General features: G+C 28.7%; 1 protein-coding gene and 1 long non-coding RNA gene across 3 annotated transcripts; both read left to right on the forward strand.

Annotated features, from left to right (window-relative positions):
* Window positions 1-8264: 8264 nt before the first annotated feature.
* Window positions 8265-12265, forward strand: LOC145180234 (uncharacterized). Of its 2 annotated transcripts, XM_090083301.1 has the most exons (6): window positions 8402-8622; window positions 8985-9335; window positions 9597-9669; window positions 9884-10112; window positions 10947-11053; window positions 11165-12265. In XM_090083301.1, exons 2-6 carry the CDS (start codon window positions 9289-9291, stop codon window positions 11582-11584), a joined length of 876 nt encoding a protein of 291 aa, XP_089939427.1. In that variant the 5' UTR covers window positions 8402-8622; window positions 8985-9288; the 3' UTR covers window positions 11585-12265. The 2 variants fall into 2 exon arrangements, with proteins under 2 accessions (XP_079911217.2, XP_089939427.1); XM_080055091.2 differs by having other exon boundaries at window positions 8265-9335.
* A 731-nt stretch (window positions 12266-12996) lies between these two features.
* Window positions 12997-14028, forward strand: LOC149891040 (uncharacterized). The gene is made up of 3 exons (XR_016451206.1): window positions 12997-13250; window positions 13348-13585; window positions 13846-14028. It is a non-coding gene; the product is annotated as an uncharacterized LOC149891040 (long non-coding RNA).
* Window positions 14029-17279: the final 3251 nt, after the last annotated feature.

A 17279-nucleotide genomic window follows, 5' to 3' on the forward strand; every position in this document is an offset into this window, starting at 1 on the left:
GAATATTTTCTTCTTTATGTGGTTTGAATGAGCGAGGCTTACTTTTTTTTCTTGCATTATAATATAATGAAATAAACAAAGGTCCATGGACCTTTATGTTGGTCCTCAAACCATAGTAGAAAAGCAAGAGGGATTTGGAATTCTGATAACCATTAAATTAAGTTCAAAGTTTCTCAGGTTAGCGTTTATACAACAGTAGATGTGTAGAATTTGAAGTATATGAAGTAGAAAGGCTTGCAAATCTTCTTAAGAGGTCTGTGAAACAGCTAAAAGTCTTGGGAACTTCGATAACCTTACGAAGCTCAAAGCTTCTCAACTTGGTGCAATTTCTCGTACACAAAAGTTTGTTTTTTAAAAGGGATCATATTAAATCTCTAACTACATGCAAATAAATTGGGTTTTAACATGCGCCCAAACACATTTAAAAAGGCCCATAAAAAACTTAAAAACAAATTTTCTTTTTTTTTTTAGGGACGACATGTTTAAGACGCTCATAGCTTAAGAAAACCTTCAAAGATATTTTCAAATTTTTAATTTTTACTGTTTTTTTTTCTGTCTGTTAGAAAATTCGAAATTGGTTCATTTACCAATAATATGTTTTTTTTCTTCTAATTTTAAATTAATTTTAAGACTGATTTAACCAATTTCATTTTTTTAATTACTCTTTTTCATAAAGGCTAAGTCCGAAAAAATTTGCCATCCGAGAGAGAATGCAACTGTATAAAAAGAACCGTGATCATGCTCACATAGCACTGCTATTCCAGTATTAACATCTAAGCACATCTTAAAGAAAAATTGAATAAAAATAGTTCGACTAAATAATAGTTTGACTCAGTAATACAACAGATCTATTTGTTAAGTGTTATAGGGAGAAAAATGGATTATCCTAAAGTATAGGGATATCTCCTGGATTTGTTAAATCTATGAGAGCTATAAATATTTATCGGGTAGTCTATACTTTGAGTAATATACATATACTTATATTTTATATTTGTGTGTATATATACAGCAGCGTGTAAAGGTTTGGAAAAAATGCTTCTTTTTTTAGTAACTTTTCTATTGCCTACTTTATACTCAGCCTGGTATGTTGCTTTAGCATAAAATGGTTTTAATAGTAGAGTATATCTGCCTTTGAAAGATATAGTATCTTTGCGTTTACTTCTACATATTGAATTAAAAGGTTTTAAAACTACTTTCCAAAAGTTTTCTTTTAACATCAAAACTTGCACTTTTTTATATGATCATTGGTAAATTTATATAAAAACCTGAGAGACGAATATCTTTGCATTAATGCAAAACTTAACACTTATTTAGAATAAGGAAGACAACCTTTAGATTTGAATAAGATAAGTTTTGATAGTTCTTCAACTAAATAAAACGAATTCCCTTCAACATGATTGTGCATGTAAGACACCAAATTACTTAAAATAAATTTGTGAGCTTAACATTGTTGGTAGTTCTAAACCAATAAAAAAGTTGATAACTTTTTTGTAGTTTTACATGCAAATTGCTATCAATATTTATTAACTCGATAAAAGGAACAGACAAAAAAATAAACGAAAACATTGGATTTTAGAAAATGTTCTTGGCTTTTTTTGGTAAAATTCAACTGGTTTTATTAAAGTGTGAAAATAAAATTATTTAAAGCAAGTATGCTCAATTATTATAGACTCAATTTTTCCAATTTTCGAGTAGTGTCATGATGCCATCAATGAAGAACTTCTGTGGTTTCTAATTTAAAAACTGAACCAATTAGTTTTCACAGCCTTCTTTTGAAATCAACTGAATCCCATTTAGACAATTCAGTAGAGATCGGTAAAGTAAGAGAGTGTTTTCTTCAGACAGTGGAAGCAACTACAGTGGATGCAACAAAACTTCAAATCCAAGTTCTCACAACTTTTGAGTTGAAAATTAATTGTCTGACTAAGACTGCTTCAAGTAACTCAAGTACTTAAGTACTTAAATAATTGTTTAAACAACTGAAGTACTTAAGTAAATTTTTTATTACTTGAGTAAAATCAAGTAATTTTTTGTCAAATTAAACAAACAGAAAATTGATATTTTAGAAAAATTTGTACAAAAGTAGTCCGATTTTCATTTTTTTATACAGCGGACCTAAAAATAAAATGTTACTGTTTTTTTAGTTTACGTTTTGATGATTTCTCGGCTTTGTTTTATATATTTGCCAACTTTAATGGATTTCGCTGCATACGTTGTCGGTTATTTCAAATAAGTTGTTTTATTTTTTTGTTTTCGATTTATTTCTAGTAGTTTTGTGCTGCTTTTATTTTTATTCATTTAGCTTTGTTCTATATATATTTCTAGTAATATAAAAAAAAAAAAAAAGGGAAAAATGGAAAATGAATTGGTGAAGCCTTCAAAGAAAAAATCTGAAATTTGAAAATATGTAGTAATTTCAACAAGGGGATGAAAATATTGTCCTTCAACTTTTCAGACAAAACAACCAACAACCGCATTACTTAATCATTTAAAAAAGTAAAACTTAAAAATAAAAAAGTGACGGGAATTTCGTGCCATACTTCGCCGTCTAATGACCGTTTTGCCGTCTTCTGCCCAATCCAAGTCAATTTTCAATTGTTGCCAGTTTTTCCAAAAAAGATTTTTCTGAACTTGTTTTGATTTGAATGGTTGCTGTTGATCTTATATTCATTTACAAGTTCTCAAAAGGTATCATTATTCAAAAAGGGTGGACTACTCAGGGTCTTAAAATTCCAAATCATAATACAGTTCAATGTTTTGGAATGATGATAAGGATGATAAGGATTGTTGGCTCAATAAAGGCTGAAGATGGTCTTAAACTATTTGAAACAAGGCTTGAAGATTTTGGGTTAAAAACTAACAACTATGTTTTTAAAGTGGTAACAGATAAAAAGTCAGTGTAATAAAAAAAACCAGTAGGTTGTCCCAATAACTCATTAACTTTTCCTCATGGAATTCATTTGATAGTAATTGATATACTTTATAAAAAAGCAAATGATCTAGTTAAAGATAAAAATTTTTGTAGTGTCAATTCAGGGGAGGACACTGAAGAAGTTGATTATGATGATAATGATGAAACTAGTTATCAAACTTCTGTCAATTCGGGAAGAATTAGAATCTAACGAAGAAACTGTTGAATTATGTGAGCGATGAATAAAAAAAAATTGCATAATTGCAAGGTTGTTTAAAAGGTCACCTCTAGGAAATGATGATCTTCAACGTTGTAGCCTCGATTAGCTTAGGAAAGAGTTGGGTTTAATTCTTTGATACAAAAACATGTTAGAATTGAATATCTGTAATTGGGTAGCTCTTTTTTCTTTTACTATAATTAGTCGTTCTTTTTTCAAAGAAAAAAAGTACAACTTATTATAGCAAAAGAAAAAAGAACAACTTATTATAGCAAAAGATCTTTATTCACTTTTTTTTATGATCCTAAAGATGTATCTACGGTTGAACGTGTCTACAATGTTTAAATAAATTCAATTTTTCAAAAAAAGAAGCTGAAGAACCTGACCATTTCCAAGCCAAATAATTTAATTTAATAATAAACAAGACTTTCTTAAATGTTTTGGCTAGCATTTTAAAAAATGGCTATATTTGAATGATAAAAAACTGCACTGTGCTTTAAAGTATTTACCACAATCATCAGTTGAAGCAGAAAGATGCTTTAGTGCTGTTTTTATTATTAAGTTGAGAGCATCATTGAGTGATAAATTTTTCACTAGTTGGACGTCCGGAGCGTGAGTCATCTCTCACATGAAAACTACTAGAACAAAAGCGAGGCTATTAATTTTGCTTTACAAATTTTGATAAAGTACCTTCATCGTACACAGCAAAAAATTTTTTACAAATCTGTGCCGCGTTCTTTCCTTTGTTGTAACAATATTGCAATATATATGTAGCGTAATTTTTCATTACTTTTCTCCATTTTCAAACGCAAACAACTTTCCAAATACAGCCAAATTCTTAATGTTTAGACGCGCAAAATATCGCTCGAACAGTCACCTTTCCTTCGAGCGCAAAGTGGTGTCGTAGCGATCTGTATTTCCTGAGTTATTTTCAGTTGGCGCCGTCTATTGGTAAAAAAGCTGCGAACTTCTTCTCAGAACCAATATAAAACAAAACTTTAAAAAAATATTTAAAATCTAAATCCTTTGGGAGAGTTAAATTCACGAAGCATAACAAAGTTTTTTATTTTAGCCATATCTTGTAATTTCTTGAAATTTCTTCAAATTTTTAGGTGAAAATTTTAAAATTTATCCAGTTGGATTGATTTTAATTTTTTTTTACCAAACATCTCCAATCATCTTAAAGAAAAACTTGTATGTTTGTTGGTTTTCTGTCTGACTATCGAAATGCTTTCATAAATGTTCTATAGGACTTAAGTTAGGATTGATTCAAGAAAACTTTTTTTTTAAAGTTATTTTACTTATCCTGCTGTATGTTTTGGATTTTTATCTTTTTGCTGGTTATTTTTAATTACTCCTTTGTACATATTTTAATTCATGTTAACTTCAATGAGGTGAACAAACAAGGGCAAAAACATTTCCAATTATCTACATTTCCTCAACCATGTTTCAATGTCAGTAATTGGATTAAATCGTTGGCCTGGATGACGACAAATATAACTAATTCCATTTGATCCGAACAGCATGAAATTTTGGTTCATCGCTCCAGAGAATGTTTTGGCCACTGCTTTGGAGTCCAATTTACAAAACACTCAGTAAACACAAATCGGGAATTTCTATTCTTCATAGAAATCAATCAAACTGTCTGCTGTTCTTTTTCTTTGCTGTTCTTTTTCTTTGCTGTTCGTCGAATTTCCTATTAACTTTTTTTGGTAATTTTTAATCTTTTTAAAGGTTTTTACTTTGACACAAATTTTTAGTGAAATTCTACTTTCCAATAAAAGTTTTGTTTGGTAAAGTTCATCAAATATTTCAAGAAAATGTTATATATCTTTATTATTTTTCATATTCGTTTAAATTGAACTAGAATTGAACAGGAAATGCAATTATTTTACAAATCGCTCCCAAACTTTGGCGGAGGTAAATTTTTCATTCTTTACAAACAATTTTTGAAATAAAGCAATTATAAGAAGTTTTTTCGGCACAAAACAAAACTTTTTCTTTGTTTATAATCTTCTGCGAAAGTTCCAATTCAATTTCGTAAATTACACAAAATTAATATATGTATTATCCAATAGCATTTAACACAGGTTAGGTATATATAATCAAATATACTAATGTCTAACTAATTATATGTCACAATTTAGAGAGAGAGAGAACAAGCAAAGTTTTAGGTTTATTGCATTACTAGACAAAAGCTTTTAAGTGGCGATGCCTCTTGAACATGCCTACCAAAGACTACCGAATAAACTACAAATAGCAATTGAAGAGAGGCGCGTTAATCGCATGAAGTTTAAAAACGTAAGGCGTCTTATGTCTAATGAACGTTTTTATAACAAAAACAGAAAGACCTTTTAAAAAGCGCTTGGTTTTATAATTGCTTTTTGAAGACTGATTGGTCTCTTTGAAACAAAAGTGACAATGGGTAAGACATAAAATTCGCCGGAATTAAAAACTCGAAATTAATTGAAACTTTAGTATCACGGTACCGTTCGATTGAAACTACCCAATAGTATATCAATTAAACTGTTTTAAGTTAAATAATTAACAATTGTATTGCAAATGGAACCTGATCATTATTTGCATGGATTGCCCCTGATTATTTTATAGTTTCTCATCTTGTACATCGACGAATATTAAATCACTTTAAAAAATCACCGATTGATGTTTTATTATTCGCTTTATCTTGGAAATGTAAGAGAAGAGCGATTATAAGATTACCATAGTTGCAGTAACTACCATAGTAATTACCATAGTTGCAGTAACTACCATAGTAATTACCATAGTTGCAGTTTTAAAATGTTTTATGAAAAACATTTTTTTTTCTAATTACAACATCTTTCGCGCCATAAAGTGGATGGTATTGACACTAAAGAATAGTAGTTGAATTTTTTCTTTGTATATCTAAAGATTAGTCCTATGTACTTTTCTCCAAAAACAAAAAAAGAGACAGAATTGGTTGCTTTTTTTAAAAAAGTTTATTTTTACACCAACATTGAAATTTATTTTGTTTATTATTGGGTTTAAAAATGAAGCACCTCCCAAAAGTGACTACTGTTTAAGTTTGCATTAACCTTTCTGCATTTTGTCTTCTATGATAAAAAATGATAAAACATGATAAATATGATAAATATGATAAAATATGATAAATATGATTAAAAAAAAAAAAATGCATGTAATACTGTTTGTCTGTTTATTTAATTTGAATATTTTGAACTTCGTCGACATAGCCAAAAAAAGATTCCCTTTAAAAGGCTAAGAAGATATTAACCGCCGTATCACAAAATTAAAATTAATAAACACGCTGCGGTTAGGGAGAGGACGCTGTGGGAAAAAACTCCTTGAAAATAACTGGGCTATGTTAGTTAAGGTCATTTTTACACTTATTCATTGCTTTTCGATATGTTGATAATCGTGCGATCTGGCACATAATGCATCGGCTCAGATCGGTTTACTAATTGTGATTATATTTAGGATACTTCATTAAAAATTAAATAGAACAACAAGGATCTTTGAACAACATGGACTTTTATTTACTTTGTGTACTGGTCACTGTTATTTCAGTTTTGACGGCTAGAAAGAGTATCAACAAAAGAAGGTGGGAATAGAAAAATTATAATTGCAAAGCTTCTGTTTATTTTTCAAGGACTTTTTCCCAAAAACTCATTTTTTTAAAGGATTTTGAATTTTTTTTGCTAAGTGTAATAATATTAGTAATTTTGATACTATAATAAGTTATTCCGTGTCAGGACTATTTCAGAAACCTTTTGACAATAGAAATAGACGCAAACAGTTACAAAAAAAACATTAGTTAGCATTGCAAGACGGGGTAACATAGGGTATAATTTAATGGTGGTCACAACGTCATTCAATATTAAAATATATGCAGCTTAAATTTTAAATGTGATTTTAAATGTAGCAGCTGGAACTTTCACAAGTGCATACGTTAATTTAAAAAAGGAAGCAAACAAGAGAAGGGCGTGTCAATTTTCATATAAAAACGCTAATGTAACAACTACTTTACACTAATTATTTAGAGAACTTTGATTTAGGAACTGTTGCTCATTGAATTTTAGACCATATAATTTTACCACATTTTAACTATTAAAAATATTAAATTTTATTCAACAAGTTTTAATCTTTTTGTTATACGAAGTAAAACAGAAAAAAAAAGTTATTTTAATGTTTGTTACTTAGAAGTATGTGAACAAGTAGCTAGTTGTAGTTTATTGATTAATAAAAGCGTTATATTTATAACAGGTGTATAGAGTTGCGAGATTTATTTAAAATATTGTCTGGAAAAATGTTTCGAAAGGAGACAAAAATCTTGAAAAAAAATAAATGTTAAAAAAAAGGTCAAATGAAAAAAAAAGTAGTTACTTTGAATACAAAAAAAAAAAAGTTATAATATTAAAATAACAAAAAAAAAAGAATTGTGAGATTGAAAATTTCATAATAAAGTTAAATCTCAATAGTTTTATAACTTACATATATTATCTTGTGGGTGTAAATATATAACTTATCGTCTTGAAAGTGGTTCTTTAAAAAAGTAATGTTTTTTAAAACTTTAAATGCTATTGAAGAAAATGAATACGGTATTTTATGGACTTTCTTTAATTGATCTTAGATAAAATTTACTTGTCTCATTTTTTCCCCATTTTTTTCATAAAAAAACTATTGGTTCTCTGTGAGGGATGTATAAAATGTGAGGGAAAAATATAATTTAATTTTATTGGTGGTGTTTTAGGCAAATTCAGAATTTGAATAACTTAAATAGTAACAAAATTTGGTTAATCAACAGGAAAGTTTCTAGGTAAACCACTTTTTAGTGCCCCCATTTTATGAACCACATTATTCTACATATTTTCAAATAACAAACTTTTGACACAGTTTTTTCTAATGTCATTGCACTATCAAACCGGAAAAACAAACGATAATCCTCAAATAAAAGCAATTTAAAAAATAATGTCTTTCGGAAAAGGTTCAGAACATTTTTCGTTTTTCCAAAGAAGACTTTGCATAGATAAGATAATCTATTTAACTTCTGATAATTGAAAAGATTTTTTTAACTTATGAAGTCGATCAGAAACTAAATTCCTTTTAAATAAGAAACGGCATAGGGAAAAGCTTCGATTGCTTTAAACGTGACCTTTGCGTGATGATAATACTGAGTAAAGATGTTACTGAATGCAAGCATGTAATAAATCTATTCAAAATTTGTATTCCAGCCGTTTACATAACTCTTACGCCTTTTGAGAAAACATTTTCGTCCGCAAAATTCCATTCGAAAACCTCCTTTTGATACGACGCGTTCCTGTTACCAGGCAGGCGACATTGCAATGTGCATCAAATTTAGAAAGCGGATAAACAACGTTAAAAAAACAACTTATCTTAACAAAAATAACCAGCTTGTTAACTCAGCCGACAAATGGAGGCGCTTATAAAATTTGAATCGCTCTTCAGAACTGGCATTGTTAATTTTACATACAGGAAGGTATTATTTATGAAACTCTCTTCTTTTTAAAGCAATAGGAAATTTAATTAATGCTACGAATAACTATCCTTCGCAATAAATATTTCTTAAACGAAAAGCTTATACTATAGATTGCTTTTTTCAAAATTGATTAAATTGTCGGGGAAAAAAACTTTTCCCAGATTTAAGGATTGAGGAATTAAAAAGCAGCACTTAAATGGATTTAATCACCTGCACTATGCACATATAATTTGTTTAAAATTACTGATATAGTTTTTCTTTTGTATTCGCTAAGTCAAGGCCTTCCTGTGCACGTATCCTGACACCCATATCAGATTTTATTTTATTGACATGTTACGTCACAACGTTTGTATTTATATTAGTCACAGTTGATTGAAGTCGTGCGCATGTTAATGAATTTGACAAATGGTTACTCATTCATTTTATCGTTGGAAATATAGGTGGCAAGAGTCATATTTGATAAGAGGTGCGGATCCTCTTGATTATTATCAAAAATAAGAAGCATACGCGATCGTTTCCGAAAAACTTTTTTACTGTTACTCATTGCAGTAGGTTCTTGGCAAAAATAATCTACGTAACTTATTGCCAAACATTAGCACCTGTGCTCCGTCGAAAAAAACAATTTGTCGTAGGATAATTTTTTTAAAAAAGAAAAAGGATATTAAAATGTTCGTAACCAATCAGTTAAAACGAACCACGTTCATTACTATGAGGTAAGATATTATTTTTAAGATTTAATCTTTAAAAACAAAATTTCTTAATGTTAACAATTAATACGAATAATTTCTGACGATCTTTATTTAGGGAAAAAAGTTCAAGCTTTTAAAATTTTAGTTTCACTAAAAAACGTTCTATTTTCTTGCTTTGAAAGTTATTCGTATTTTTTTTTTTTTATTTTTTTTTTACGATTATATTAAATTGCTTATCGTATATACACAAACCTGTATCATAAAAGGATGATCAATCTATTTTAGTATGGTTTTAATTTCTTTATCAATTCAATCCTCTCCTCCTGTGACTTCTTCTAGAGTTCAAGTTGGAAATGTGGTAAATAATTCTTTTAAATATGATAGTATACAATAAATCGAAGATTTACTCATTTAAAAAATAAAATTTACTTAAAACAATTGGGCCACGAATAAATTCTTATGAAGTTAAACATATTTTATGCGAATTATAAGCAATGAATGAATGAGTTAAAAGTTCAAATATGAAAGAACAATCGACATAAAGAACATTTTGTTTTTCTTCTTTTTTATAGTCCAGAAAGAGAGCAAGCGATTCAATATATAGAAGGCATTATGAGAAAAATGTTGCAGAACCAACTTTTGACCTTCAGAATTCATACGATGCCACAGTAAGCGATGCAATGGAGTTATACTCTATATCAGCTAAACGCGTTATTGTCGTTCAAGAAAAACCTGGAAGCAAGTCCTGGGACCATGAATTTGAATTGACCGTTAACCAGAAACAAAAAGTAAACGGAAGAGGTAAACACTTCAGTAAATCTTTACTAAGATCCAATCGTTGTTACATAACATTTGTATTTTTAAACTTTTGCTCTAAATAGAATTGAAGTATTTATTGGTAACATTTAGATGATATAAACGTAATAAATAAACAAGTGCCACATACTTGTGGTCATGTGGGATTACATATTGCATGTGTGTGTACGTATATATATATATATATATATATATATATATATATATATATATATATATATATATATATATATATATATATATATATATATATATATATATATATATATATATATATATATATATGATAATGGATATTAGATGGGTTTCATACAAAAAAAGGCTTTTATTCTTGATATGAATAAGTTTTCTTCAGGCGCAATTTAAACATGATTTTTTATGGGCGTTTCTTTTTCTTTTGTTTTTTTGTTTTCACAAGGAGATAAAAACTGAACACGGAAACATTTTTTAATAATGAAGGAAAAAAAAGAAGTTAGTTTAAACACTTTATTATACGAATCACCGGTAAATATCCTCTATGAAGCAGGAAACCTTGGTGATTCAGTAAAGGGAATATCATCATCAGGTTCCGTCATTTTACAAGTGAATATAAATGGATCAGTTGGAATTTTGTGTTGTTTTTTTTTTTTTAGCTAAAAATACAATTTTAGCTTATCTATGCTAAAGTACGGACTAATCAAATCTCTAATTTGTCGCGTTACAAAGTTCAGGGTCTGGATTTAAGAACAACCAAAAAAACTTCCATGGTTTAGGTTAAAATAAACACAACTTAAAAAGAAAGATCGAGTATTAAGTAAAAATTATTCATTTTGCTTTTAGAAAACCAATTTATCACCGAAACTGTTTCGTACGGCCGATTGAAAATCAAATCTGAACATACTAAGCAATATCTCTGCGTAAAAAACGATGGTGGAATCACGTTTAAGGTATCACATGGTGTTACGGCCTTATCTTTTTATGAAAGAAAATTTTGCATTTGAAGTTTTTCTCTTGTGAAAAAAATTAAGATTCAACATAAATATTTTAATTGTGTTTAGGATTCTGCTGACGGAGGCAAAAACCATCGTTCACGCAAGCGTTGTCTTTTCAACATGAGTTTAACGAGACATATGCACGTCAAACTATCCGTCGAAACGGGTAAAATAACCTGGTACTTGACAGTAAAAGATGATGTAATTACTATGACGGAAAGTTTTCGTAGTAATGAATTAGAACGATCGTTTATGTGGCTTCCAACAAAAAGTGCTTCTAGCATAGCCGCATCAAGACTACGAAACTTCGATGATAAAGTTAGCACTGTTTGTGATTCTTCCAATAAAAAAATTGAAAACCAAGCAAATAAGATAAGAGAACTTCAAAACCAAGTCATGAAATTAGAGGATGAAATCGAAAAGCTAAGGACAGCAGAACTAAGGAAAAAGTTAATCAGCTCAAAACAAAAAGAAAAAACTTCATAAACTTTAAGACTGTCGAAAAGGCGGAGAATCGAGATCCAAAGTAAGCACTATCTCCGCAATAACGATGTCCTTTGTTATTAAACCAGAGAAAACGTAATCAACAAAAGAAACGATGATGTGATCATTTTCTAACCTGAGGCATAAAAAAACAAACGTCCTCGGCAATATATTTAAAAGTGCATTTCAAAAACTCATTTATTGTATCATATATTTTATATTTATTTTATTTTGACTGAGCGTTATTTCTGACAACGACTGTAGACGATGTATAAGTAGACGTTAAATAGGGGAGGTCAAACTGTGAAACATATGACAGTACATAAATAAACATCAGTCTTTGCTCAAACTTATTTTCATCTGAAAGTCTGATTTTTATTTTCCTTTTTTAACTTTGTAAAACCAAATCTGTCGTCAAAATGAAAATTTATGTAATATATTAAAAAAATCGAAGAAATATAAAGTTCACTTGCACCTATGTAAATACGCGTTGAATTTGTAAGAAACCATTTATATATAACTCTATACACGTTATACATTAAAAGAAAGGGTTTATTGACAATGTCATAAAATAACGTTAACATTAAATACAAAAATCTCTTGTGTATTTATTTTGAATGACTAGACTTTTTGAAGTTTTGGTATATTTTGTAATAAAATATAGTGTAATATTAAACACAACAAGGCTGCTGTTTTATGATCTGTAAATATTATGCTTTAGTTGAATCTTGAAGTATGACCTCATTAACAATAATGTTATCGTTTTGATGATTTATTGTTATCAACAAAGTTATTTTAAAACTCATCTTTTAGAATTTGCTGCTTGACACTGGTTCACCGACATCTATTAAGTTTAATTCTACACTGATTCATTTATAAAAAATTTGCAAATACAAGTATTTATGCGTATTTATGAATAATTGGCTTATTACAATTGATTATTGAAGTGCAAATACTTCTACTGTGTGCGTAATAAAACGATTGCTGAAAAGTTAAATCTATTTCTAAAATAAATTATTTAGCAAATGCAAAGCAAAACGGTTGATATTTTAAAAACAAAATGTTTCAATTTTAAAAAATGAGAATAGGATAATCATGTTGCAGAATTCACTATAAAATTTTTTCTTTATTCAAAATTAAATGAATACCACGAAACAAACGTTCATCGAGTTCTCACTTAAAAAAACAACAAGCCTAAATATTTTTAAAAGTTAAAGTATTAAAACAATATTTATAGCTTGTTTCGTTAACGAATGATTAGTGACACTTTTTATTATCAGCATCTTAATTGATGGATTTGAAGGTCTTTTTTGTTCCGTTATTTTTTAAGTGCTTGTAATCTCAAAAAAATGTTTTAATTTCAATGGAGAAAACAACATCATAAGAATTCACTTTATTTATAGTGTATTATTTGCTTACCGCTTCCTGTACTTTATAGCTTAACAAAGTATGCTCTCAAGGCTCCTAGAGAGCATATTTAGTGAAGATAGGAGTCATTAATTGAAGTAATGCCTGCTGATTATTTATGTAACAAAGTAAGGTTGATTTCACACAGGATATTGGTTGGAAGCCGATTAGCCTATTAACAGTCAGCATGCGTTTTTTTTTTATGGATGACAGAAACCGCTAAGTGGTTAGTCTCCGAATTACTCTTCAAAAAGATTATAAGGTCAGTTTCACATTAAAATAATTGTTTGCACCGTTAGAATGTCTGAACTTTTGTAAGATTATACAAGATTTTATGTATCTTCTCTTCCTTCAAATAGCGGAAGATTACATTTGCAAAAAGAATTCAAAATCCATCGCTCAAATCAAAGGATTTCCAAAAGTATATATGTATATATATATATGTTAAAAAAACGCTTTTTCTAGACAGTCTAGAAGCAATTCTTTCCGACTCAAGATGGCTTTCATAAATATAGAAAAGAGATCAAAAATAAAATATAAGTAAAAGGTTTAGGAAGTTATTCCTCATCATTTTTTATCATCTGACAGCTAAAAAAGGTTCAATTTATAGTTTTATTCTTATAACTATTTTATTATAGCTTTTTTATTACATCTTATTTATTTCATCTTATTTTATTATTTTTATTTTACTAAATCTTCTTTTGTTATATCTTTTTTTTATTATATCTTCTTTAGTCTGAGAAAATTTACATTTAGCCTTCCAGGCCAAAATCTTTGACTTTTGATCAAACTTTAAACCAGTTTTATTATGTTTAAACCAGTTTGTTATGTTTAAAATGTATTACTTTTAAAAACAGTTAGTCAAGATTTAACTACAAAAGATGCAGAAGATGCAAAAGATGCATGGAGTACTGGTCTATCTAAATGCACTTTACAGCATGTGTTCTTTCCCTCAAATTATTTGCTCTGTTTCTCTTTTTGTATTTTCTTACTTTTTGTTATAATTTTTAAGGTTTGTAAATTAATTATAAATAAACAAAACTCACAAATGTAGTAAAGGTTTTTTTTTAAGAGATTTTTTTGCGTAAATTTTTTTAATATCTAAGTTTTCAACATCTTCAAACTTTAATTATAAAATTCAAAATGTTTCATGTTTTTAAAAAATATTCTTTACTGAGATACTGACATGTTCCGGTTGTCTATTTTATAACTGTTAAATGATAGCAAATTTAAAGATGTCATAATGATTGTCATTATGCAAACAATTTATAAGCTATGAATCAATCGAATCAAATATCTACCGTACTGATTCGTTTAACTTAGTAAATTAACTATTTTTAAGTTTTTGCCCATTGGACAAATGCTTCGTAATATAGCGTCCAACCACGAATATTTCTAAAAGTCTTTAGTATATTGCAAACAAGAAAAAAAAACGAAACGTAAGTACTTAATAACAAAATAGGACATTTATGAACAACAAACTCATTTCGGAAATAAAAAGTAACTTTTCTTAATAAAAACAAAAAAAAAAAACAAAACATTAAGCAAAGTCAGCACTGCAAAGAATCTTCAATCCTTTATACCACCCCCACCTCCCCCGCACAGATTTCTTGCTAAGTATTGGTTTATTCTTTCTTTAATTTTAAAACCACAAAAAAATATTTCTACTGCTGTAAGGTAAATAAAATGTCTTTTTCATCATACTTGTGCTCCAGGGCCCACTAACACGGTATCTGTGTGAGCCATGCTCCACCACTTATTTTTTTCCTGACCATTTTTTATATGTAAAATCTATCTACATTCAAGTATGTGCCCACCCATTGCTTTCTGAAATCATAATCAAAACAAGTAAAAAGAATGAATTGCCGAACGAATTTTAAAATCTCTCTCTTTCCCTCTTATATCTAAATATAAATCTCCTAACTCAAGAATTCAATACAATAGGAGGAGAGTGACTCATAAAGGTTTTTCAAAAACTTGTAAAAAAAAGTGATGGTAAAAGAACAATAATCGTTTAGTAAGGTTTTTTTTTTTTAATTCAGTAAATTCATTTTTATTAATTCAGTTGAGGAAATTTTCGAATCTCAAAAATTTTATGAAAAACTTTAAGTTCTTCCTGCCATGTGACCACCCTTCAGCTCCATGCTATATTTCCAAACCACTGTAGTGCTATAGCAATGATAAATGACTACTATCGATGACAAGTAACAAAGTAGAAGTTCATTATTTCATAATTACACATATCATAACTTCATAATTATAAGCAATCTCAAAGCTTCATAATTACAAGAACAAACATGGCGACTTTCAGAACGAGACTACTGTGCATTACTTTAATCAAGTGTTGCAAATAAAACTAAAAGAAATACGTAACCTGTATATTATGGATTAATGTGACGAGGGCGCGTCAAACAAAGAGCAACTCTCTTGCTCGGTATTATTTGTAACTTGGGGGCTTTATAAGTTAAACAATACTAAAAGCGAAAACATAGTAAACAGAACCAAATATAGTTTATTGCGTTATGAACTTGAACACTGAATTGGTCAAAAATGGCAGTATAAACAGTATGCTAGTTAAAAACCTAGGGTTGCTGCGCAGATATCCTTGCCTCCCTGAAGAAATTCTTAAATTCGTCAGCTAAAGATGTTATAAATAGCTGTAAACGCCTAAGGGAACAATATAATTTACATCACAGTATACCTTAAAAGCTATTTGTTTATAAATTTCTTGCCATTGAAAGTTCTTATTTCAAATATGTAAAATAAAGATGGCGATTTTAATAAAGAAGATTAAGTACAAAAAGCAAAAATGTTGACAAATACTTGGAAAGAGATGCGCAAATACTGTTTTTTATTTATTTCTTTTTTAGAAGAACCCATCAAATTTTTCCTTATCCAACAGTGAAAGATACAATTTTAATTATTCATTATTATATTACTTTGATAAATGAAAGATTTAAACAGTTTTTAAACTTTTTCAATTTTGGAAATCGAAGCATACAGCGAAGATGTCAGTACGTAAGTCATTTACAAGTAGAATTTAAAATCCTCAAAGAAGTCTACGAATGAAAATGTGATTTATGAGTATGATGACATTTGATTCCAGACTCAATAAAGTTTCAAGAAAAAGATTCATTTCCAAATGCTGTAAACGTTTTAACTCTTATGAATTTACTTATCTGCAACTTTCCCATCAGACGACTGAAAACCTGGTTAAGTGTAACTCAAAAAAGTTAAATAACGCTACTTTGCTAACCTCATTCAAATAATATGTAGCGAAAAATAATCGCGAAATTCAAATAGCGAAAGAAAATGTTTCGTACTATTAGTCCTCTAAGCGATTAATTGATTTTGGAAATTTGTTTACTCTGTTTTTTAAAGTAAAAAAACTTGTTTTTATTAATAGATTGCTTCGTCGACCAATAATGAATCTCATGGACAAGGAGGGGGTGGGAGAAGGGACATTTACCTTCTTCTACAACAATTTACAAAAATGTTTGCAAAACTCTCTATTCATTTTAAATTGATTTATTAGAATGCATCAATTAAGCAACACCAATCCGTCTTCAAATATTCATCTTCTCAGCCCTTTGCTTAATGTCATTAATCTTAGATGTTTAAACCAACTTTTATAATTTTATAATTTGAAGTTTTTAATCTCGTTTTCATTCCAATTCGCATCTGCTAAAATTTTTTTTTTTTTTTTATGAAACTGCTTTGAAAAAATATGTCAGTTTAGGTCTATTAACTGTTTAAATGCAAAACTAAATTTTAAAAATGATGATTCTTAATCGGATTAATGACCAATGTATGACGCATGACATACCAAATTAAGACGTCATTTCTTAGTTACATAGGGATTTAAATTAAAAGATTAGCAAACAAGTTTTACGATTCCACGGGCTTACTATTAGTTGCCAATGTAAGGTAAAAATTACCCCCTCCCTTTTCCATAACAAAAGGGTCTTCATCACCTACTAACGTCGGCTGTTCTTTAGGAAAAACTTTAATATTTGCTCAAGCTATATACCTATTAGATTGTTTTAAACTTCAATCTTGTAGGATTCTAGTTTCGTTTTGTTCAAGATTACAAGTATATGCAGCAGCATGTACATGTAGTTTTTTTTTAGTCGATATGCTTTCCGCACTAATTTAATTAAAAATTTAATTTAACAGCTCGTAGTGAGTCTAGAACTTTGAATGTTAACGAGATAATTTTTTTTTTGTTGGTTAAAATTAAATTTTAAAATGATAAAAAAAATTTTTATTAAATGAATTTCCGAAATATCTA

Source organism: Hydra viridissima, unplaced genomic scaffold (genome assembly GCF_058129835.1).
Source record: "Hydra viridissima isolate aposymbiotic clone 2 unplaced genomic scaffold, HvirCarnegie_v1 scaffold_3, whole genome shotgun sequence".
NCBI lineage: Eukaryota > Metazoa > Cnidaria > Hydrozoa > Anthoathecata > Hydridae > Hydra > Hydra viridissima.